Here is a 25,015-nt window from a genome sequence, read left to right as displayed (position 1 = left end):
ATGGCTGAAGTTGCTTTAATTTTACAATTGTGTGTGATGCTAGATATGGTTTCTGTCCTTGCTTTCCACATATCCTTTCTTAGTCCTTTCTACTTGAGAGATATGCCAGACTGACTTTACAAACTATTTAGCTGTAATCACAAGAACCTTGCAAAAGCTACTGAGAATTATAGGCCTGTACAACTCAAAGGAACTTTATAGAGGAACCACAGCCAGGTCTCTCTTTTAACTAACACAGGAGGACCCTGACTCATCAATGTCCAACCAGGATGTTTCTTGGTTCCCAGACTAATGCTCCTCTCCAGTACAGTATGCTGTTTCTGAGGGGGCCGGTTCCGATCTCAGCCCTCCCACCTCACCCAAACAAGTCAGTCAACAATCCCCTTAAGGGCACCGTAGATCATTTACAAAAGAGGGTATAAATTACGTAAATATCTAAACTAGTAGTCCTCCTCTCCATCTCTCCAGGCATTTTGAGCCTTTGATCTGGCGATAATGTCCAATAGCTCCCATCGATATCTCGTTTGTACACTGCTGTTTGCCTGTAGTCGCAGGCTGTTTTGCTTTTCTCTGGGTCCCCAACGCTCAGCTCGGTACCTGACACACAGTTGTGGCTTAATAAGTGCTGATGGACTTAGGGGATTCCCTTAGATTTACTTGTTGCATTTTTTTTTCCTTTTCACGTTTATTTCATTTTGTTTTAAGATCACAGAAGAGCAGAGCATTGATACATGTACTTGTTGCATTTTTTAAAAGTTGTTTTTTGTTTTTTTTTTAAACCAAAAGTTAGTTTGCCGCTCAGGAAAGGCTCCTGAAATCAAGGTGCAAGAGAGGCGGAAAGGAGGCGACGGCTGAAGGGCCGGACCGCCCGGGGTGAGGAATCCCTCCTCCCGGGAGGTGCTATCAGATCGCGGACGCTGGCCCCGGGTCACACCCGGTGCTTACGGAGTGCTTTGGGCCGCCCTGCAGTATTCTATCTAGTCCATGCCTACAACACACCCCTAAGGAGGAGCACCAGAGCCGGGAGCTTGGGTGACTCACCGGAGTTGACCCTGGGACTAAGCGGGGTGACCCTAACTTAAACGCACTTTCCGCGGCTCCCGTCCAGTCAGTGTAAACGCGAGTGCTCGCAAGGGATCATCCCGAGGCCGGAAAACTGGCTTCCGGCCAATCTAGCCTCAGCCCGGGCCGACTAGGTTACTAGGGAGGAAAGAACGCGGCCACCGGGCCAAAGGGAACGCAGCGAGCTCCCACGCCCCGGGGTCCCTTTAAACGATCGACAGCCTCGGCTTTCCACTGCTCCGGCTCCGGCCCGGGGCGGGGCCTCTGGCTCTCAGGCGGTCGGGCAGGCGCCAGGACGGACCAATGGCGCCGCGGCGCCTCCCCGAGCCCCGCTCTCTGTTTGGCCAACGCTGGGAGGGGCGGGGACGCGGACGCCAAAGGGAGCGAGCCGAGCCTAAGCTGGCTGATTCCGAGTCTGAACCTCGAGCGGGAGCGTTTGTCTTGTCGCCGCTCCGGCCCTGCCCTGCCCCGCCTGTCCTGCCCGGCCCGTCCTGCCCGCCGCCATGGCCCAGTGAGTGCCCGAGCCAGCCCCGGGGACCCCCTCCCCAAGCCTGGACCACGCCCAGGCCCCTGTCCCTCCCTAGCTGAGTCCCTGCTCCTCCTGCTCTCCGGGAGCGGGGGGGAGACTGCTTCCCACGTGCCCGCCTGCCTTCTGGGGCACCTTCTCTCGGCCTCCCTCCTTCCTGTTTTCTCTCCCCCTCCCCTCCTGCCTCTCTCCTTCCCTCTTCTTCCTTTCCCCCCTCCTCCTCGGGCTGGAGGAGCACCCCACCCCTGAGCTATTGGCTGAGTCTGGGGGGCGGAGGAGGAAGGGGTTGTTGGAGAATGTTAGAGGGGGAGGGGAAGGTGGAGACGTTCGGACCCCCTCCCCTCTGGGTCCATGCGCACCCCCAAATGTCTGGGCAGTAATAATATGTAAGAACTTGCCTTTCTGGCGGCCCCTTCACTTTTGCGGAGGACTTGGGGCGGGGGAGGCAGTTATGTCCTAGAGGGTCAGGCTAGCCCCCTGGGGACGCCGGAGTCTGGAAAGCAGGATTTGAAGTTTGGACCCGGCACTCCCTGCGTGACCTCGGGTCAGCCGGGTACTTCCCCGAGCCTGCTTCCTCGTCTTTAAACCTGTGGTCCCTGCCTCCCTCCCTGTTTGGAGAAAAACACTTTACAAACCTTAGAAAGCTGTGCATCTTCTGGACTTGCTGGCACCTCTTACAGCGGAGGAAACTCAGTTTGGAGCTGAGCCTTGCTCCTAATCAAACCCAGACTGAGCCTGTGGATTTCGGAGCACCTATCTGCGCCTTGCCCTGATTCTTTGGGGAGACAAAGCAAAGCCTTTCAAAAAAAAAAAACACCCACCAAAGAACAAAACCAGAATAGCTGCTGAGATTTTTCTACAGCAGTAACTTAAGCATTTACTACATTGGGGCAGCCTTTTTCTAGAGTAACTGGCTACATTGAGACTGTGCAGTGACAGTGAATGGTTAGCCAATTAGGCAGGGAAGACTGCCTCCCCTCCCCCCCAGAACTTAATTATACCCACTTATGAGTGATAATGGTAGGAAATTGATCATTACCTAGAGGACTTAGAAAACATTGGCAAGAGACTCAAAGGGTGGGCAGAGATGACTGCTCACATTAGAGGGAATCTCCACGTTAATTACAACGGGGTGTCCCTACTATCAGGGCCTAAAGAAGTGGTCCTCAAACTTTTTAAATAGGGGCCAGTTCATTGTCCCTCAGTCTGTGGGAGGGCCGGACTTTAGTAAAAACAAAAGCTCACGCTGTCTCCGTCCTTCAGCCCATTTGCCATAACCTGAGGGCCACAGTTTAAGAACCCCTGGCCTAGAAAGTGAAGGTTCCTCAGTTGGGAGTGGGCTATTGCTAGTGACGAGTATTTTGACATGCTTTTCTCTGGTCTTTTCCCCCATCTTTTCCAGAGCTGATATTGCACTGATTGGACTGGCTGTCATGGGCCAAAACCTCATTTTAAACATGAATGACCATGGCTTTGTGGTGAGTAGAGAAAGTAAGGTCTTTTTATTCTGGTGGTGAGTCCGTGAGCAGGAGGAGCAGGATTATCAGATGTTTGAATGTGGTACATGTTAGAAACAGTTTAATAAAAAACAGCCTCCACCATTGCCCCTTTGGAGGAGGACTGGTTACTTGGGAGTTTTGCTGAGTCTTTGAAAGCTCCTATCTTGAGCTCACTAAAATCTGAGGCCTAAGAGAATGTTGCAATCTGAGAAAGATTGTTTCCAGTAGCCAAATAAGAAAGGGCCTATCTGAGCCAGGGTTAACTGAGCCCTGGACTGAGTGGCCTTGCAACTGTAACTCTGTATAGATTAGAAATACTCTGAAACTGCTTCCACCCCCATCTATCCTTGCAGTCCTGATTCATGGCCAATTTCCTCCCTCGCAGGTGTGTGCCTTTAATAGAACAGTCTCCAAAGTTGATGACTTCTTGGCCAATGAGGCAAAGGGGACCAAGGTGGTTGGAGCTCACTCCCTGGAGGAAATGGTCTCCAAATTGAAGAAACCACGGCGGATCATCCTGCTAGTCAAGGCCGGCCAGGCTGTGGATGATTTCATTGTGAAACTGGTGAGCCTTGCTCTGAGCTGAAACCTCCCTCTTCCCGCCCTCCCAGATTTCTGTCCCATCTGCCCAGACTCCCAGCCTCTCTCTAGCCTGCCTAGAAGTGGCCTCTGGGCCCTCTTGGCTTAAGCTATCCCTAGGTTGATGAACTCTAATTAAGCCTCACCCACTCTCCTGGAGGGATTCCCTAGGTGTACTATTTAGTTGACTCTGGAAACGCCTCATTAACTAATCATAGTAACATGCAGGCTCTTTTGTGTGAGCTTTATCTGTGACAGACTCCAAGGCCATAACAGATGTGCTTATTATCTCTTCATGCAGTGACTCTATTGCCCACTTTGCCTTTTACTTGGCCCCCAAAGGGAAGTATTGAATTTCAGTCAGTCGTTCTCAAATAATTAGGAACAAGAACCCCCAGAGGAAGCTCTTGTTCTAACCACGGTACGCCCCTGGGCCAGTCACCTGATGTCTTGGCCTCAGTTCCCTCCTCCATAAAGTGGGCATAATAAATAGCATCCACTCCCAGGGTTTTTGTCCGGATCTAGTGAGTTAGCAGATAAGAAGTGCTTGGTGAACCTTAATGAAAGCTCATCAGATAGCAGTTGTAAGTGTCTGCTCTATGCCAGATGCTATGCTAAATTCTGGGTATTTGAGGCCAAAAAGGAAAGCTGACCTTGCTGTCGCAGAGCTTTCATTCTTGCAGAAAATGCCTTGGATTTGGAGTCAGGATTTAGTCTTGAAAACCATGTGACTATGAGCAGGTCACTTCCCTTAGGATCATAGAACCCAAGCTGGAAGGAACATTGGAGTCATCTTATCTCAGCCCACACAGATGCAATTACACTTTACCCAGAACCACACAGGTAGCAAGTCAAAGAGCATAGATTTGACCTTGGGTCCTTTCCTCACCATTGTTGGCTTTCTCTGGGGCTTCCATTGCCTCTGGTATAAAAGATGTAGTCTGGGAGGTGTCCAAAGCATCTCTTCTAGCTCTACCAGTGACAGCAGGATGAGAGTAAGGAAGCATTTTAGAGGGAAAACAGCCTATTTTCTTAAGTGGGGAAATTCTTTAAAAATAAGCATTTTTGAGAATGGAGAAAGTAATAGTAACAGCTGATAGCTCTTGGAAGTTTGCCAGGGATTTTGCAGACAGCAGATTTGGGCTGGGTGCTGAAGGTCACATTATCTTTATCCTGGAGAAGACAGGAAGCTGAGGCCTTCTCCTCCCCTGTCATTGCCAGAGGCAGGGAAGGAGCCAAACTTACCTGACCAGGTTAAGAAGGATGTACCTCTCTTTAGTCTTTACCAGAAATCTGATGGAACCTATGGATCTTTCTTAGGAGAATGTTTTAAGTGCATAAAATAAAGTAGAGAAAATTACAAAGGAGATTGATTCTATTGAAATATAGTTGTCAAACTAAAAAAAAAAAAACAAAACAAAACAAAACAAAAAACAGATCCTGGGTTAGGAACCCCTGATGCAGACAGAAGTAGTGAAATCCAGTTTAGAGAGGCAGGTCATGGCTTTGGTTTTTCTTCTCCAGCTGCCCTCTGCTTCTCAGAGGGCTGGGTGCCCTTGGCTTAGGGGCTGCATGAGTGTCAGGATGCAGTTTTCCCAGCTCTGAGGCCTGACTGAGGTGCAGATGCTGCTGGGCCTATGGGGAGGTTTAGAAGAGCAAAAGACCAGAGAGAGGAGACATGAACTTGTCTTCAGGTAGTGGACATTCTGGGAGGTGCCTTCCTGGGGCACAGCCTTTCGGGTGAATGACTGTGAAGGGGCCGGTCCAGTTTCCCTGGTGTGTGAGCACGCCGTGTGCCTGGCCAGCACTTTGTTAGGTTTGGGTGTCCCTGGTACATGGAGTTGCTGTATGAGGTTAGGAAGGCCCCGGCAGGGAAGCCCCAGAGGCTGCTGGGAAGGGGCCTCTTCTCAGATGGACTGGGTGGGATTGGGTTGGGCAACTGAGACTAAGCGGCAGGCTGTGAACCATTTTGGAGTGAACCCTTTGTTGAGCACTTGAGCCTTAAATTATACCCTTCTGTCTACTCCACTGAGAATGGGGGCAAGGAAAAGGGCATTATATATTATTTGGCTCCTTTGGGAGGCAGACTTACAGAAATATCAGTGAGGTACCATGGGTGTTTGGGGGATATGGCTAGAAATGGAAGAGAGAGCTGAACAATCATTTTGGAGAATGTCCCAGAGGACATTGGAACTGGATGGAGCTAATTCAGAAACTCTGGGAATTGGTGAAGTTTATTATTTCTACCTTTTCCTCTGCCAACTTATAGCAAGTGGTAGCTCAGGCTTCTTCCTAGTGAACCTCAGTTTCTCCCCTTCCTGAGCCTCAGGATCCAGAAGAGACGGTGCCGTTAGCAGGGTGCTGGGGATAGCTTTACTACCTGCTAGTGCCTCCCAGAAAGCCAGCGATGGCAGATAGCAGGAGGTTTAAGGTCCACTTCGGTGCCTCAAACCTCTCCTTCCTCCAGCCATTTCTAATGACTGTTTATCCTAGAGAGGGAACATTGGACCAAATCAGGTGGGCTCTGAGTCTTCCACATCCGATGTTCTGATAAGTCCCCAGTAAATGTTGGTAAAACAGAGGCCTCGGTTGCCTTCCTTCTGCCCGATTGTGCCACAAGTGGGAGAGAATCAGGGCATCAGGGCCCTGGTCAGCCAAACCCGGGTCAGTTTCTATCTGGGATTGGGGGCACAGGGAGCATCTGTTCAGACCTCATGGTGTTCTCTGAGCCTTTCTCTTTCCTTTCTGGCCGTCATTGGTAACAGATGATCAGAATCCTGCCAAGGACCTTTGCTTTGTCTCTCTCTGATGTAAAGTGTGCATTTTGTGATACTGGATCTTGGCGTTATCCAAGTAGGCTGCAAGATCCATTTGACATCTCCCTGAGCCCCTAGCATAGTGTTTTACACATAGTAAATGCTTTAAAAATGGGAGCATGAATTAATGGGTGGCCGATAGACAGTAGGAGAAACATCTGGTCCTAGCCTCAGCTTTCTCCTGCCTCCTCACGATGTTAATCCAAATGTTAAATAGAAACAGGGGCCACTAAACTATTCGGAAGGAGCCCTACAGCCCTCATGGTGACTTATTTTTAAAATGGTGTTCTATGTTCTATGGTATTTGTTGTTGTTGTTGTTAAATTTCTCAATTGCATCTTAATCTGGTTCAGACCATACTCGGGAGCTCACGTATGTGTGATACCTCTCTCTTAGTTGATTAATGAGGCAGAAAAACCATGTGGAAAGAAGGCTGGCCTAGGAGCTGGGAGATTCTGGACCAGAAATTCTGGGTTGGGTCTGTGGATAGTTTTAGGGTATCGGAGAGGGGGAGGGATTGCTTTGTGAATTTTCGAAACCAAACTTTTAGTTCTTTTTGCCTCTTGGCTAAAAGGCACAAGATTCTGATTGGGTTCTCTTGTTTTGACTTAGTAATCTCAGGCCACAGAGGTTCCATTGGTTTTCCTGGAAAGGCAATTCTGACTTTAATAAAGTGTTCCTTTTAACACTTGGGTCTTGTTGCAGGTGCCCCTATTGGAAGCTGGTGACATTATCATTGATGGGGGGAATTCAGAGTACAGAGATACCACAGTAAGTACTTTTCTCTCCTTCTGTCCAAAGCTCAGGGTTTGACAGCAGGACTGGGCCTGTCCAAGCTTTGTCCTTGCATTCATATTACTTTTGTTGTCTGGGGAGGAGTTCGCCTGCTCTGACCCAACATGATCTGTGACTCTTCCCAGGAGCCCCTGGGGTCTGGCTGTGATGGCAGCACTGGCACTGACCACCTCACCATGTTTGGCTTTTAGAAGGGGTTTGGGAAGTTCCTATTTTTACTTTTATATGCCAGTATCTTTGCTTTTTTTTTTTTTTTTTTTTTAACAGTTATTCATACATTTTATTTGTTCACCAGTCATCCCCTAGATGCTCCTCTCCACTTAAACTTTCTTTTACAACAGAAAAAAAAGTTAAGCAAAAAGACGTGATAGAATGGCCCTATCCAATGAGGCAGCTGCTTTACCAGCCCGGGGTTCTTCCCCTCTCATCTGAGAGGAGGAGCTTGATTTTCTGTCTTGGCACCCTTATTCTGAGGCTTTTCCACCAACTTCATCTGTTTGGAGAAATTAATTTACTTTTCTGGGGAGTCCTGTGCAACAGATTCCCCTTCTCCCATGGGCCCATTCCAAAGCCTGTCTTTGCTTCTCTTAATGCATTTCTAGATGATTTCATCACTCTTGGATCCCTTTGTGATAAAGAGAGGGAAGGATCCTTATCCCCTCTCATCCTTATCCCTCTCCTCTGTCCTTGAGTAGAGAGGATCTTATCTGAGGTGTAATGGAGCTCCTTTTCTCTTCCCTTCAGAGGCGCTGCCAAGATCTCAAGGCCAAAGGCATCTTGTTTGTGGGAAGTGGTGTGAGTGGTGGAGAGGATGGGGCCCGCTACGGGCCGTCTCTCATGCCCGGAGGGAACAAAGAAGCCTGGTGAGTCCGGTGGTCTCAAGCACGTAGTAGGTGCTTAATCAACCCCCTTGAGCTTTGGAGAACTCTGGGCATAGTTGTGGGTGTGCCCTGAGCAGGTCAGGGAAGGATCTTGGGATATTCTTTTTCAACCAGCTGGTTCACTACTTTGACATCTGTTTTGTCAAATTCGTGTTCCCTCCTTAAATGGGGCCAAAACTGAAGTAGACTCAAAAGGTTTGGCCTGCCCTGGACACTTGTGTGCCAGTTCACAACGGCCTGGGGAATGGCCCCTGCCTTTACAGCAGTACAAGCTCTGTGTCCAGTGCAGATACAGGGGGAGAAGTTGGGGACATTGTTGTCGAGTTGCTTTTTGTTGCCAAAAGTTTTGTTGTCAAGTTGTCTACTTGACAGAGTAGTCACCCCTCCCGGGGATACCCAATCTACAATCTCACTGCTCCTGTGCAGGACAGGCCTCTGCTCATGCACTGTGATTTCTCCAAAAACCCTCATTTCCAAAAAGCTTATTAGGTGCCTGGTGGGTGTGGCTGTACTGCCCCCACTCCATAATGCCACTGTCCTGCCTGCCTTCTCTCCCTTTCTGGATTGTGAGAAACCCAGAGAGAGAGACCAGTACTTGTTCAGGTTTCTGACCTCTTCTACCCAGCACAATGCTTGGGACATCATAGATTCTTAGAATATATTTGCTGAATGAATGAATTAATAGTTCTGGACAAATAAAGGGGAAAAGAGGGAAACCTTTGAAAAAGGTTGTTGGGAATAAAATCTAAAAAAAAAAAAAAAAACCATTAGAGTATCATGGAGCTTTGGAAGAAGGTGGGAGGGAGAAAGGGGATATCAAAACTGAAAATTGCAAATGAATTTAATTATATATAAAAATTAGTCTGAGAGAAAAGATCACCACTGAGACTCCTGAAAAAAGAGACAGCCAGATACAGCAAGACAGAGACGGAACAGAGGAGGAGAAAATAGCAAGGAAGGATCCTTTGTGAGGGAGCTAGAGACAGGTAACCTTCTTTTCTCAGTTTGATTCCCTAATGGTATAGGATGGAATATGCATATTATCAGGGATGAGAAAGCTCCTTTCTTTCTTTTTTTTTTTATTATAGTTTTTTTTTTTTTTTTTTTTTTTTTTTTACAAGATATATGCATGGGTAATTTTTCAGCATTGACAATTGCAGAACTTTTTGTTTCAATTTTTCCCCTACTTCCCCCCACCCCTCCACCAGATGGCAGGTTGACCAATACATTAAATATGTTAAACTATATGTATACATATCCATACAGTTGTTTTGCTGCATAAGAAGAATCGGACTGAGAAGGCTCCTTTCTATCTGTCTCAGTTTCAAGGATGACTTTGGGGAAGCAGCTTTTAAATAGAGAAGTTCTTCAGGATATTGAAATCAAGAAGAGGCGAGGACATTTTTCAGAACTGTTGGACCCAGGGTAGTGGGGAGGGAGGTCAAGATGCCTGCCCTGCTCATGGCCCCTCATGTTAACATTTCTTACCCGGTGCTGTGGGGGAAAGTGCAACAAAGATCTATAGGAAAGGTTTGAGGAAAGATATTGAAATTCAAAGATAGAGCAGTGTTAACCTTTCACCTTATATGTTAACTATTTATCTTCTGCCAGATTTTATGATTTGCTTCAGACCAGTCCCATCTTGCCCCTGGAGGACAAGCACTATTTTCATTTTTGTCTCTTTGCATCTTTAGTACTTGGCTGTGTGCTTTGTACAATAGTAGCAACATATTGTTGACTGGAATTGCTCACCAGGCCTTCCATTGAAGTGGTCCAAAGGAGTCCCAGAGTAGCCAATATTAACAACTTTAAAATATAATTGTCTCAAAATGGTGACTGTTATGTTCAACTGGGAAGAGAAGGATAAAAAGAGTCATTTACATTTTTCTCCTCTGAATAACAGATCTCCTCCCTTCAAAAAATTGGTTGTAAAGGCATGGTTTTCTTGAAGAGAGAGGGATGTGGGAAGAAAATTAAATGATGTAAAAACAAAAGATGTTAATAAGAGATTATTTAAAACATGCCCCATACACACACACCTTCTTCAACCTTGAATTCTTACATAGTTGGAACAGCCCTTGCCTTTTACCCAAATTTCCCCTGGTGAGATTAAAATACCATCTCAGCCTTGAAGGACTTACCTTGGGCCACCCTGGAGCTGGCATTGAACTAGAATTACAAAGCAGAGGGATTTTGAATTAACTTTTTGTACTATTAACCCAGCAGGAAAAGAGGGCTGGGGCAGAAAGGGACTTTTACATTCTTTTGCAGCTCTGTGTTACAGCTTGTTCTCTTTATAATCACTTTAGCTCAACATGTTTTTAAAATGTTTTGTTGCCTTGTTTTTATGTCCCCTTCGTTTCCCAGCATGTCACTCAGTCCCCAGCCTAGAGCTGTCCCAGAGACCCCTGCCTCTGCAAGGACTGCGTATGCTCCTCATACTCCCTTAGTACTTACACTGTTGCGGGCAGCCTGTGTGTGGATTTCCTGGTCCTGATTGCTTCACTTTGTGTCACTTCATGTATCTTCTTCCTTGAATTCTTTAGCCTTCCTGCATTAGGGTACACACAGTCTCTCTGGCCTGGTTTCTGGCAGATCCTGGGGTTACAAAGACAAAAATTAATCTGTCCACACCTTCAAGAATCTTACTTCTGTTGGGGGAAATGATACATCTGGGGACTAGTGGATGGGGAGGGAGTAAATGCAAATTATTGGGGTTAAATTAGGGAAAGTGCTTGCGGTTGGGAGGAGTTTATCCCACGGGGAATTCCTGATTCTTGGGAATGGCTGTTTCTACCCAAAAGTTTTGCCTTTAGCTTTTGAAATGGATCTCTGCCCTACCCTCTTTGGTTTAAGGGCCCCTGGGAGCTAAAAGAGGGACCTGCTTAGTGAGTAACTCAAGAACACTTTTTGGTTTATGGGATTATTCTACAGACTTGTTCCCTAAATGGGGGGCCATCTTTCCCTGTTCATTGGAAGAAAGAGTTCATTCTTGGGACTACAGAGTAGTGAGTGGAAACCTTGGCCCCTCTCTCCCTGGCTGCCGAGCTTACTGAGTTCCTTTCCACAGGCCCCACATCAAGACGATCTTCCAAAGCATCGCTGCCAAAGTGGGCACTGGGGAACCCTGCTGTGATTGGGCAAGTACCGGATTGCACCATTAGAGCTGGGGCTGGGAAGGATGGGGCAGAGAGGACCCCAGAGCTGCATGGGGCATGTCTGCAGCATGGCAGGTTCTTATACTCTACAGCTAATAGCTGCTGGAGCAAGAACCCATCTAGGGATAATCTCAGGAAAAAGCAAGCAGGTGAACAAGCTACTGCAATCTAGAACATCCCTGGGGCTCTGGGAAGAGATGGAGAATCCTGGACCTCCCACAGCCTGGTCTCTGGTCGTGGTCAGATGAGACAGGGATCTCCAGGCCTAAGTGGAGGGCACCTCAGAGGAAGAAGCTGAGGTTTCCATGACTTCCTTGTGGGCAGCAGAGCCAGCCTTTGATACTAAGTGCCTAAATTCTGGGTCCAGCTTTCTTTTTCCACTCCACCATGTTGTCAGATCTAGAGCTCTTATACAGATGGGGAAACTGAGGCTGGGAGGATTCAGGTGTTTTTTCCAAAGTCTCTCGGTAATAAATGTCAGCTATGATTTGAATCTTAGTGCTCAGGTTCCACGTTGTGTTCTTCAGTGCTTGCTTCCCTGCTGCTGTTAAAACAAGTTTTAACTTCCTTCCAAGAGCCCCTTCTATGTTCTAAGACGGAAGGCTAGCTTGCATCCAAAGAAGAGAGAGGATTCTGAGGATGTGCCTGGGGAGGTTTAGAAGGTGACTGGTCTGAACCTGGCCCTGGGCCTAGCCACGGCCACTCCTGCTGACCTCACTTGACTCATGGCCCTGCAGTAAATCTGCCCTTTCTGTTTAAGGGAGGAACAGCCTTGCCTAAGTGAAAGTATGGGGAGAGGCTGCTAGGCCTCAATTTCCAAATAAGAGTCGTCCCTCCAACCCGTGCTAGATTGTCATAGAAACCTCTGTGCTGGGCAATGGGCCACCTCAGGAAGAGAGGAGCTGGAATACTTACTGGCTTAGGCCTGGGACTACACAAGAGAGTGGGACCAGAAGCTTTCCCATCTCGGGCCTTTACAACAAAGGGTCCTCAGAGATGATCCAGCCTAGCCCCCTCATTGACAGATGGAGAAACTGGGGCCTGGAGAAAGGACATGGCTATCCATTGCACCACCTAACTTGTTCTAATCCCCTTCCTGTTGGTTATGTGGTGTCATGCATGTAGCCTTTCTGAGCCTCCGATTCCCTATCTGTAAAAAAACAAAAACAAAGGGGGAGACATTAAGCTAGATGACCTCTCTCATAAGAGACCTATTCCCACAAGCAGTAAGACAATGGCTTCAAGTCTGTCCTTAAGGGCAGGAATCTTGGAGTCTGTGTTAAGCAGGTTCACGTTCACAGTGGAGGCTCCCTCTGGTACTCCAGCAGCCTTCCTCACGTCCTTCTGGTACCTGCTCTCTACTAGGTGGGAGACGAAGGTGCCGGTCACTTTGTCAAGATGGTGCACAATGGGATAGAATATGGAGACATGCAGCTGATCTGTGAGGCCTACCACCTGATGAAGGACATCCTGGGCATGGAGCACAAGGAAATGGCCAAGGTGGGTCTGCAGCCCGGGCCTGGCTGTACAGCAGCACATCCGCTAATGAAATGCATTTGTTTCTGCTCACTGCTCTCTCCTATTAACTCCTTGAAAGCAGGAACTGGCATAGTGCCCCGCATATAGTGAGTGCTTACTAATTGTCTTTTCAGGCCTTTGTTTTAAAAGCACTAAATGTTTTTGCTTCCATTGTGGTAGAGGCAAGGATGCCGGCTCCAACATGGTCCCTCTCTCAAGATTTTTGGGTTAATTATTTTTCTTTGGTATGAAAGGTTTCTCTCTGATGGGGAGGGTGGGGAGGAATTGGGAAATTCCCACCAGCCTTCTTTGTCTATCCGCTCTCTTTTCCTCTTATATTGAGTTTGGACTTGTGGGCATTTCCTGAGGTGAAAACTTTTTTTTTGGGGGGGGGTACAAATTGGCAATTCATAATTCAGTGCCTTTAGAAGTTGCCTGGGAAACTAAGAGGTCACCCAGCTCAGACTGTTATAGAGGTAGAATTTGAACTCTGCTCTTCGGGACTCCAAGACTGGCTCTGTCCTTGCTTTTACCAAGGATCTCCTCACGGCCCATCCACTCTGCATTTATCTTACATGTCCTGCTTTGTACGAGTTGTCTGTTTCCCTGAAAGGGGAGCTCCTTGAGGACAGGGGTTATTCCTACCTTTTTTGTATTCTGGATGCTGGGCACACAGTGCCCCAGGTCACAGCGTCTCTCTTTTAAATAACATTTGTGTGGTGTATTAAGGTTTGCAAAGCATCTCACAAAGATGCTCCCTCCCATTCGATCCCTCCCACAGTTCTGGGATCACCACTATAGATATTGTGGCCACAAAGAACTCAGAAAGGTCAGGTGACCTATCCAGGTGTGAGGTCTGAGCCGAACCCTATAGCGTTCCATGTATTCGATCACTGTTGGTCCTTTCTTCAGTATTTATTCTTTTCTCACGTTGCAACATTTGATAAGATTCTTTTCCATCCTTGCCTCTTTTCCTCTGGCTCTTGTGGCTGAGAATACTCGGGAAGCTGCTGGCAGTGAGTCCAGCAGGATCTAAAAATGGAAGTGGGCTATCTGGTTTGGAATACTGGCCACAGAATACCTGTTGATTTCATCCTCACTTTTGTCCTTTCATTTCTTCCCACATCCTGTACTTAGGTCTTTGAGGAATGGAATAAGACAGAGCTGGACTCTTTCCTGATTGAAATCACAGCCAACATCCTTAAGTTCCAAGACAGCGATGGCCAGCACCTCCTGCCAAAGATCAGGGATAGCGCTGGCCAGAAGGGCACTGGGAAATGGACGGCCATCTCTGCGCTGGAGTATGGGGTCCCTGTGACCCTCATCGGTAATGCCCAATGCCCTTTCCTTGCCCCTTTTTTTCCCCTCACCCTCCTGCCCCCATTCGGACCTGTTGGCCTCCTGGGGGAACTTAGGCAGGTTAGAAAGGCAGGGAAAGTTCTCTTTTAGAACTTTTGGTGAACTGTAATGAACCTTTTTGCTTTTCTTACCCATAAAACTCAGAAGCTAAGCAAGAAGATCTTGTCTAAGGTCCTTCCAGCTTTAAATCTAGAGGTGCATGCTTTTCATCCCATTAGTTTTGGGGCAGATGTTTTTAATCGCTTATGACAGATAAGTTTTTAAATCGGTGTTTTGTCCGATATGGGAGATGGGAGAGAATCATGAGCTCTCAGGACGCACCTACAGCATCAAAGATTGGGTCTCAATTTAAAAAGGTACACAAAGGACATTTAGCCCCTTTCTTCTCCAGTCTACATCAATTCTTGTCACTTTGATGCTTTCTGGCTCTGGGGCGATCAGGGTGCCATCCTCTCTCAAGAGAACACTTGGAATAGCTTTAGTCTCTCATTTGGCAGCAGCAACTTGGAGGAAGAACATTAAGAAGGGAGGGTCTGGGTCTGGGCTCCGGGGCTTCCCTCCTATGTGATCTTGATCCCTAAGTTCCTTCTGCTGGGCCTGAATTTTTGTATTTGTAAAATGAAGAACTTGGAAGGGGCAGCCTCTGAGGCCTGGCTAACTTGGAGTTGATGTGCTAGTTGTTGTACTAGTGGTTCCAGCCTAAAAATCAGAAGGCATTGGGATAAGAACTGTGGAACTATGCTATTAGGAAAGGTTCATTATTACTGTTATACAGTGGTTCAGGAATCTGTTCTTTAGGAGACAGATGATTCTGGTGTAATTCTCCAGCTGTATAGATAAGGAAATTGAAGGCTGGAGAGGTGAAGTGTTATCTGTGATCACACAGTTAGTCCGCCAGCATTTATTAAGTGCCTACTATGTGCCAGGCTCTAGAAATCCACAAAAAGAAAAAAAAACCAAAACATTTCCTGATCTCAAAGTGCTTATATTCTAATGGCAAAGACACCATGAATGTATCAACTGCATATGTGGTAAATGAGCAGCGATCTGAAAGAAGAAGGCTGTAGCAGCCAGTGGGGCTGGGAAAGCCTCTTGCAGGTGGGTGGGCTTGAACTGAGCCTTGAAGGAAGCCTGAGGTGTGGAACCCGCACATCCCAAGCGCAGTGACTGTGTGTGCAGGGGCAGGGGCAGGGAAGCGCTGGGGTGTGCCATTGGCAGTGAGGAGAGCACAAAGGTGGCAAGGGCTTTGAATGCCAAAGTGAGGATTTTTGCATTTGTTCAGGGAGATTTTAGGGAGCCACTGATTTTTATGTGAAAGAGAAAATAGCATGATCAGACCGGCCTTTTGGCATGGGGCCAGAGGCCGAGTCCCGGGAAAAGGTGATGAACGGGTGAAGGAGGTGGTAGCTTTGTGCGTGGAGAGAAGGAAGGGGTCCAGTCAGAGGTGAGGTCTAAGCTGGCTTAGCTCCTGCTTTTAGTCAGCTAATCCCACACTGACATTGTCAACTCTCATCATCTACAGAGCTCTCTCTCCTAGCAAGAGGATTAAGTGAGATTTTTCTCCTCTTCCCCACCCTCCTTCCTCTTGGATCATTTCCCCGCCCTGCCAGGCCGGCATGCACAGAAGGGAGCTGGCCCCACTCAGCAGAGCCCAGGCAGATTACCTAGGGGAGGAAGGTCCCCGATTGGACACAAGCATAGAGATGCTCAGGGGCAGCTTTTGGCTTTCCTGGTTTGTCCCGTCTTCGGACGAGGAAGAGAAAGGCTGGGGCACGACCTCTGGCTCCCTGAGCAGATGAGGAAGTGAAGGCCCTTATGCAACCCCAGGGCGGCGGCTCCTCGGCTCTCATTGCGCCAGGTAGCTTACACATCTCCCTCCCACAAATGCCAAGTCATCCTGCATCAGCAACGGGGGCCCTGGGGCCCGGCTGGGAGACTCCTGGGCGGGTAGGGGCCTCCACATCTGAGTGTTTGCTCCCTGGTCGTAGGGGAGGCGCCGGTCCCAGACTTAACCTTTTGCATCGGCCCGGCTTTCTCAGGGGCAGCAAACACACACTTGCCTCCCTGCCATCCCCTCTGGTTTCCTGGCCCCAATGAAGAAACGTGAGAAGGCGCTTCCTGCTTTTCCTTGCAGGGAGAGGGTGAGGTGATGTCGGGCTCGTGAAACATTGAACATGTGGTGGAGCTTTTGGTATATTGTGTGGTCCTCTGGGAGGGAAAAAACATGCAAGGGAATTTAGGTAATAGGTGAAAAAAGAAGTGATTGATTGTTTTTTGTAGAAAAGGAGAAAACAATAATCCCTGATGGCTCAGCCCCAGCCCTTTTCTTCTGGTCCCCCTACACTGTGTCGGCTTCCCAGGGGCACAGTGTGTCACACAGGGGACCGGAGAGCTGCAGTGAATGGCGCGTATTCCCCAGAATCCTTTGTTCAAAAGATTACTTAGGGGTCAGTACCAGCCATAGTGGGGTGACTGACAGTAAACCCACCTCCAAGTCAGGCAGACCTGGGTGCAAGTCCTGCTGAAACACGCTGGCTGTGGGTCCCTGAACCTGCACTTGGCCCTGGAGCCAATGAAGCCAGACTCTGAGAGAAGTAGGATCCACTTGCACACCCAAGCTTCCCCGGGGGCCCCATGTTGTTATTTTTCAAATGTAATATTATCTTCACTTTATTCCATTTTGATTTAGTTTGTTAAATATTTCCTAGTTACCGTGTAATCTGCTTCAGGCCACAGCCAGGAGTGTTGTTGGCCCCTGAGGCCTTTGTGTTCAGTTCTCTGTGAACTTGGGCTTTTTAAAAAATATCTTTAGAAGTCTTCCAATAGCATTCATTTCCTTTTATAATTCTTTATATCTCACTCTTAAAAGCATTCCTCTGACAAGAGACTCAGGCTTCCCTGCCCTGCTAGAGGCTCCATGACACAACCGTCTAAGAGGGCCTGAGACGGTGCCAGCCGCCTGAGCAGAATCCTGGGGGCTGAGGCGCTGGGGGCTTGGCGCCTGCCTCTTGCCTTCTTTTCCCTGATTCCCTTTGAATTTTCCATTGAGATTCTCTGTATTTAGACTGGAAGATGGAGTTGGGGTTTCCTGCCAGAGATTAGCCCTCACAGACACGGTTATGGGAGCCGAGGCCCACGTTGTCCCTCGCTGGCTCCCCATGCCCAGCCTATGAGCCGTGGTCCTCCCTGAGCAGGATCTTCAATATCTTCCCCTTGTTTCACCCTAGGAGAAGCTGTCTTTGCCAGATGTCTGTCATCCTTGAAGGATGAGAGGATCCAGGCCAGCAAGAAGTTGGCAGGCCCCCAAAAAATTAAGTTTGAGGAAGACAAGAAATCATTCCTGGAAGACATTCGAAAGGTGGGTCCGAGGAGAGATCTGTGCTTCTGTGTGTCATTTGGGCAGAGAGTGGAGCAACATGTGTGCTAGAGACCTGGCTCAGACTGCCTGGGACATGGTCCTGGCCCATGGCCCCTCTGCCATCTTGGAAAGCCTGTTGTGCTGCCCAAGTCGGGGCTGGAGACATTTAAGGATGGCCTCTCTTTACAGATGAGGAGGCCCTGTGAGTAAGGTGAGCTGTCCAGGGTCTTGTGCTAGAAGCAGAGGTAGGATTCTAACTCAGGCCTCCTGGCCCTGAGAGCAATGCTGGGACAATAGACTGTTAGAACTGGGAAATCATTGTGGGCATTGGAAAGGGTCCTGGAGAAGCAGGGGGCTCTGTTCCTGGAGGGTCTTTGGTAATTGGAGTATCCTCTCTGGGACTCAGTTTCCTCATCTATAAAATGAGGGGTTCAGAGTAGAATGCCTCTTAGGTTCCTTCCACTGTGTGATCTTAGGAATAGGCCAGCCAGTGCTGGTGGGCTTCCCTGCCCCTCTGCTTGCTTTCTGAAATCAGGAGTCACAGAAATTCCAGAAACTGCCAGGGGCCGCCCGGCCTACAAGCGCCTCTGCTTTAGAGCCAGCCTGAGTCTTGTGTTTCCCCCCCCAGGCCCTCTACGCCTCCAAGATCATCTCTTACGCCCAGGGCTTTATGCTTCTGCGTCAGGCAGCCAAGGAGTTCGGCTGGACGCTCAATTACGGTGGGATCGCCCTCATGTGGAGGGGCGGCTGCATCATCCGCAGGTGAGATGCTCCCCTGGCCTCCGGACAGGCTGCCCACTATGGCGGGTCAGACTGGCAGCATGTGATAGCCGTGCCAGAGCCCCCGGGCCTCTCCATGGCATCTCCGCGGGTCCTGCTGTCTGCTGGCTACGCTTTGTTCTTGGCAGCGGCCACTGGGCTCTCAAACTGGGGTTTCCCCTAGTATGTCTTTTAAATGGCCACAAATTGTAACATCCAGTCTTAGCCACAGGTAAGAGATTCAGAACTAATCCTGCTTCCCTGGGGCAGAGAGGCGAGGGGCTGCGGGTGTGCACGGTGCATACATCAGCCGACCGGTCATCCGGCTTTGCCCGCTGCTTTCCTCTGTTCCAAGGAACAGCTGGTTGGGAGAGGTGCCTGTGGAGGGGCATGACAGGCACGTAAAAGAAAAACGTGGGTCAGAATTAATTTTAAAAAAGAGAAATGGCTCCAGCGAAGGCAGCGTCCCAGCCAGGTCTGGCTCTGCGAGAGCGTTTGCTCTTCCATAGTTGATCCAGGCGGTCATGCTGCTGCCCCCTGTGGCTCATGGCCCTGAGAAGGGGTCCGGACGAGCATTGGCCCTCGGCTTGGACTCGTGCATACACGGCAATGTTCCCTTCTTCCAGGTGTGGGGGGGGCTGAGAATGGGGCTTTGCCCCTCCCCAGGCTCAGCGCCCTGGTTTACTTGTCCCTTGTTTTCTCAGCGTCTTCCTGGGGAAGATAAAAGACGCCTTTGACAGGAACCCCCAGCTCCAGAATCTGCTCCTGGATGACTTCTTCAAGACTGCTGTGCAGAACAGCCAGGTGTGTGCCCCGGGGGGTGGGGGGGCGCGAAGGGGGGAGTCAGTCACTCTCTTTCTCCGAGGTCTCTGGGGGTGGGGGGAGGGGCAGTAGGGGCAGTACTTTGGCTTGGGCCAGATCTCTTCCACTTTTCTGAGCAAACCTGCTTTGTGTTTCCTGCCCAGGACTCCTGGCGGCGGGTGATCAGCACTGGCGTGCAGGCTGGCATCCCCATGCCCTGCTTCACCACTGCACTGTCCTTCTACGATGGGTACAGACACGAGATGCTGCCCGCCAACCTGATCCAGGTAGGTTCTGGGCCCAGGGGGACCAATCCCGGGGGGAGGAGGCTGCGGGTCACCCCCATGGCCACAGCTTATTTCTTTTTCCTAGGCCCAGAGAGATTACTTCGGGGCTCACACCTATGAACTCTTGGCCAAGCCAGGACACTTCATCCACACCAACTGGACGGGCCACGGAGGCAACGTGTCTTCCTCATCCTACAATGCCTAACCACGCTCCAGACTCCACAGACCTGGCACATTCCTGCTGCCCTCCTCAGCTTGCACTGTGTTTCTTCCTGTCCGAGGCTCTGAAAATCACTTGAGCCTACCGTAGGGTCTGCCCGCGGCCCTGGGAGACCCCTTCTGTGCCCTCCACCCTTGCTTCTTAGAACTTCTAGAAACTGATTGTGGGAACAGCAGCTCTGCCTGGCGGCTGCCCTGGCAGCAGGGCATCGAGGCAGGGAACAGGCTCCTGGAGAGCGGCAGCTTATTCATCATGGTGGGATCTCTGGGGGAATGCGTCCAAACCGGAGCCCTGGTCTCTCCTGCACAGGAGAGTGATCCCCGTTTTACCTTTTAATAAAAATGCCATTCTATTTATCCTTTGGTCTTCAGCCTCTAAAATGCCGTCTTCTCAGGACCTCCAAGTCAGAGATGCTCGGCCGCCATCGGGACCAACCCTCTCAAGCATGCGCCAGCCAGGGTTCTCCCAGTGGTCCAGCCCTGCCCCGGGATGGCTCCTGAGCTCCTCTGGGGTACCCAGGCTGCTCCCTTGTGCCAGGACATCTCCTGCTGCTGGGCCCCTTGTCTCGGCCAGAGAATGTCCCCACCAGGCCAGCCAGAGTGGAGTGGATGGGACCAGAGATTCAGGAGTTTGCCACGCTCACACGGGTGGGGAATGAGAAAGTCTGGGATGGGGCAGGCTCCTCTGATGGCTTCTCCTTGCCTTCGGGGACTTCATGGGGGTCCTTGTAACTCTCAACCTGGGATGCAGCTTGTTCATCAACCCTCACTGTGACTCAGTTTTTCTTACATTTGGCCTAATTTCCTTTTAATTTGGGTTTTTTTTTTTCTCTTTCAAGAAAGCCTGAGGGGGAGGATTCTGGAAAAATGGTGGAATAGGTTGGTAAATTTCAAGCTTTCCCAATTTCCCCCAGAAATAGAACAAATTTGCACCTCAGGGCAAACTTAGACTGGCAAAAAATAAAAACTTGGCCTAAACTGGGGTCCTGGTACAACACACGAAGACTGCAGAAAGCTTGAGGCACCATCCCCCCCACCCCACAATCAGAGGTGCTTACACTATTACTCTTATTTTTAAAAAATGAACCAGCAAAAATTAAAGAAGCCCACCATAGAAACCTTATATGGGGACAGGGAGGACCAGGGTTCATCTTCAGCGAAGGACACTGAAGTAAAACTTCTACCCCAAAGAGTAATGGGAAAAGGTTCCGTGCCCAGAGAGAATTTATAGAAGGACTCAAAAAAGAATTTGAAATCCAATAACAGAGCTTGAGAAAAAAAAAAAATCAAAGAAAAATAAGATTACAGGAAAAAAAATTGATTTAACATAGAAGAGCCAATCTCAAAGATCAGTTTCTAGGAATTCACATGGACAAATTGTTTATGAGTTTTTATGACTGGGAAATGAATACCATATAATTAAGATAGACAACAATAGGGCAGCTCACAGGAAAGATTGGTGTAGAGTTAAGACAAAAATAGTAATTATACAAATGAGGTGCAGAGGAAGAATAGATACATTAAAGGGAGAAGGAGGGCTCGGAGTTCTGGAAACTTACATCGGGAATGAGGGCAATGGGCAACTCTACATATATACCGATGGGGTAAAGCACCCTCCAAAATTGAATAAAGAAATAAGGGGGGAGGGATGGGTGTATGGAGAAGAAGAGGGTGAGGGGAGAACACAAGGAAGGGATCCATGGGGGTGGGAGGGGTTAAGTAGTAGCAAGGCAAATTAGAGGCAGAATTAAAGGAAAAAATTATCGAGATGGATGTGTGTGTGTGTGTATAGGGAGAGGGGCAAGATGTGTATGTATATATCTACATATGTAAACATAAATATATCTTTAACCACTAGCCTGCTTGAAGGAGGGAACGAAAGAGGGGGAAAAAACAATTTACAAGGACGTAAAGAAAAGATGGATACTAATGAATGTAAGTTATAATACTAATATATACTTTCTTGATATGGTAATTTGTTATATATTTTGAATCCTCTCTGATGTTCTGCTGGGCACATGACAATGTTCTCTTTTGTGTTCCTTTTCTATTTTTCTTTTTTCTTAGTGTTTTTTAAAAATATAATTAAAAAAAAAAAGAAAGAAAGAAAGAAAAAAAAGCCAGGAACAGCTAGGTGGTGCAGTGGATAGAAAACCAGCCTTGAATTCAGGAGGACCCGAGTTCAAATTTGACTCAGACACTTAACACTTCCTAGTTGTGTGACCCTGGGCAAGTCACTTAACCCCGATTGCCTCAGAAAAAAAAAAAAAAAAAAGAAAAGAAAAAAAAAGGAAGGAAAGAAAACCTGAGCTTTCCCAAGGCTTAGACTAAGATATCCATAAATTCCCACCCCACTCCTGATGTTGGCTGTCATCTCCTCCTTGAGCTGTTTCAAAGCTCACCCCCCAGGCTTGGCTTGAGGTACTCCCCACACCTGAGATCCCAGGCAGGTTTCCTCCTTGGTCCCCCAAGGTGAGAAACTGTTGCTAGGGGATCAGCCCTGGCAGACAGGGAGACTTTGGTGAGCCAGTCTCCCAGCATCCTGAGCCCTGGCAGAGGCTAGAAAGCAAACAAATCATCTCGTGGAGAGTGGGGGGGGGGGGTTGGAATAAAAAGAGGAGGCCCTGCACTCAGCTTGCCTTAGTGCCGGGCTAAAGGGGCTCAGAGGCACCTTGGACTTGAGTCTCTGTTCTTTCCAGGGACGACTCATCTATTTGAGCGGGGGGAGTGGGGAGAGTCAGCTTTGGAGCAGAAAGAACTGACTCCTGTGTCTTGCATGATTTCCCATGAATCATTGATCTTTGTGGCTGTTGATTTTCCATGACCCCATTTGGGGTTTTTTTTGACAGATACTACAGTGCTTGACCATTTCCTTCTCCAGCACATTTTACAGATGAGGAAACTAAAGCAGGCAGGATGAAGTGACTTAGTCACTGAGCTAGGAACTTGGTTACCTATAGCTGATATACTACTTGTTTTCTCAGTGGGGAAGAAGGTTGGAGGGAGGGAGGGAATTTGGAACTCAAAATTTAAAAGCAAAAGAATATTTAAATAAGTAAGTAAAACAACAACAAAAAGAAAGACTTGGGTTCTATCCTGTCCCTTTAATGTGTAATGTATGACCCTGGACACGTCAAGCCTCTCAAAATAAGTCACAGACAGAATTACTTCTCTGATTCCTCATGGGCATTTCTAGTGGGCTGTGTGAGAATCAGACCATTTCAGCTGTGATGGTGATGGACGTGGCTCTTTTCAACAATGAAATGATTCAGGCCAGTTCCAATAGACTTGTGATGGGGAGAGCTATCGACACCCAGAGAAGACTATGGGGGCTGAGTGTGGATCATCATCTAGTATTTTCATCTTTTGTGTTGTTCGCTTGCATTTTGTTTCTTTCTCATTTTTTCCCTTTCTGATCTGATTTTTCTTGTGCAGTATGATCATTGTAGAAATATGTACAGAAGAATTACCCAAGTTTAACCTATATGGACCACTTACTGTCTAGGGGAGGCGGTAGAAGGAAGGGATGGAGAAAAATTTGGAACCCAAGGTTTTGCAAGAGTGAATGTTAAAAATTATCTTTGCATGTATTTAGGAAAATAAAAGGCTATTATAAGAAGGAAAGCCCCGTTATCTTGTAGGGAAAATCCAGGGATGTGAAGTGGCTTGTTCATAAGTCACACAGTCAGTCAACAAGCATTCATTAAGCACTTAGTATGTTCTAGGAAGCAGCAGATCTAGCATGACCCAGCCCTGCTTTTCTGGAGGGGAGGGGAAGCAATCTTAGCCCCTCCTAAAGTTGTTACCAGAGCACCTTGTTCTTGTCAGGCAAGGCCTATAATTCCGGCTGATCTTGGGCAGTGAGTGGCTCTACCTTGGCCGGGTGAGGGGTCGTCCTGCTGACCCCAGACCAGGCTGGCGAACCTCCGTGGAAATCTACTCTCCCCTGATGGGAGTGGAGATGACCCTACACTGGCTCAGGCCTGGGGAAGCTGCTGGCTTAGGCTGCTCTATCTGAAGAGCCTCGTGGATGTGGACGAAGAACGGGGCAGAAGGGCTTCCTCAGGGTCACCAGCTAGTAAGTGTCTGGAGTTAGGTTTTCATTCAGACTGATCCCTGCTTTGCTGCTCCATCCACTGCACCACCCAGCTGTGCTGAAGTTCTAGATAGAGTTGATGGCAGGAAAAGGTTCATAATGGCTAAAGTTGCCCAAAGGGGGATTGGTTGGACTTCTGGGTAAGGTGATGAGCCACCCATCACTGAAAGTCTTCAAACAGACTCAATGACCCCTTGGCCAGGACATTATAGTTCAAATGAGATAATAAAATTGAAAGTATTTTGTAAACTTTAAAGTGCTGGATAAATATTAGCTATCAGTGTTATTGGAGAAGGAGGAGGAGGAGAAAAAGGAGAAGGAAGAGGAGGAGGAAGAGGAGGAGGAAGAGGAGGAGGAGGACGATGGTGATGATGGGGATGATGAAGAATTCTCATTCAGATGTGACTGAATGACCTGTCTGCAGAATGAGGTTGTGGATGGACCCGGAGGCGTCTTGTTAGCCTGGTGTGAGGGTGACCCCTAGTGGCCGATTCTCCTGTGTCAGGGCTAAGAACTCACATTCAACCCAAAAGGCTGAATATTCTTACTCAAGGAGGATCAAAGTAACATCACTGTAGGGGGCAGGGGACAGTGTGGCCAGCTGTGGTCAATAAGACCAGAGGAGTTCGGGGTGCTCGGTCACAGGTGGAGGTGGATAGTTGGAACAGACATTTGGAGGGGAAATGCTTCTGAGTTATGTAGAGCTGAGACAGAGACAGAGATGGAGTGAGACAAAGAGACACATACAGAGAGACAGAGATAGAGAGAGACTCAGAGAGATAGAGACAGAGGGACAGAGAGAGAAACAAAGAGACACAGAGAGATAAAGAGAGACAGAGAGACACAGAGAAAGATAGAGAGACAGAGACAGAGAGACACAGAAAGGCAGAGATAGAAAAAGAGAGAGAGAGAGACATAGAGAGAGACAGAGAGACAAAGAGAGATACAGAAACAGAGACAGATGGGGAGAGAGAGGAGAGGGAAGAAGGGAGAGAAATGTTAGATGGAGACAGAGAGACAAGTGAGAGAGAAACAGAGACATCAGGGAAAGAGAGAGAGAGAGAGAGACAGGGGTGGGTTGGGCTGAGGGGGAGAAACAGAGAGGGGGAAATCAGATCCCAGAAGATGGGAGAGAGCTGGAGCCAGCCCACACTCAGACAGGAAGCTCCTCTCCCAATGGAAAATTATCCATGCATATGTTTTGTAAATAAAAATATATAATAAAAAAATAAATTTAAAAAAAGAAAGAAAAAAAAAAAAAAAAGAAAAAGCTTAGGGGCAGCTCCGTGACACAATGGAGAG

At 48.3% G+C, this 25,015-nt stretch overlaps 1 protein-coding gene across 1 annotated transcript; it reads left to right on the top strand.

The window, feature by feature from the left end:
- Positions 1-1,413: 1,413 nt before the first annotated feature.
- On the top strand, positions 1,414-19,974 carry PGD (phosphogluconate dehydrogenase). Its single transcript, XM_074306317.1, has 13 exons — positions 1,414-1,573; positions 2,991-3,066; positions 3,473-3,652; positions 7,188-7,253; positions 8,022-8,140; positions 11,229-11,298; positions 12,682-12,816; positions 13,972-14,161; positions 17,421-17,551; positions 18,180-18,313; positions 19,015-19,114; positions 19,276-19,398; positions 19,484-19,974. The coding sequence occupies exons 1-13, from the start codon at positions 1,566-1,568 to the stop codon at positions 19,601-19,603; spliced, it is 1,452 nt and encodes a 483-aa protein (XP_074162418.1). The 5' UTR covers positions 1,414-1,565; the 3' UTR covers positions 19,604-19,974.
- Positions 19,975-25,015: the final 5,041 nt, after the last annotated feature.

The sequence above is a fragment of the Sminthopsis crassicaudata genome, chromosome 3 (assembly GCF_048593235.1).
Source record: "Sminthopsis crassicaudata isolate SCR6 chromosome 3, ASM4859323v1, whole genome shotgun sequence".
Lineage (NCBI taxonomy): Eukaryota > Metazoa > Chordata > Mammalia > Dasyuromorphia > Dasyuridae > Sminthopsis > Sminthopsis crassicaudata.
This window is presented reverse-complemented; position numbering and strand designations above follow the sequence as displayed.

Coding starts and splice junctions, on each gene's coding strand:
- PGD (XM_074306317.1), top strand. Junction 7,254..8,021: donor CAGAGTACAGAGATACCACA/GTAAGTACTTTT, acceptor TCTTCCCTTCAG/AGGCGCTGCCAAGATCTCAA. Junction 11,299..12,681: donor GGGAACCCTGCTGTGATTGG/GCAAGTACCGGA, acceptor GCTCTCTACTAG/GTGGGAGACGAAGGTGCCGG.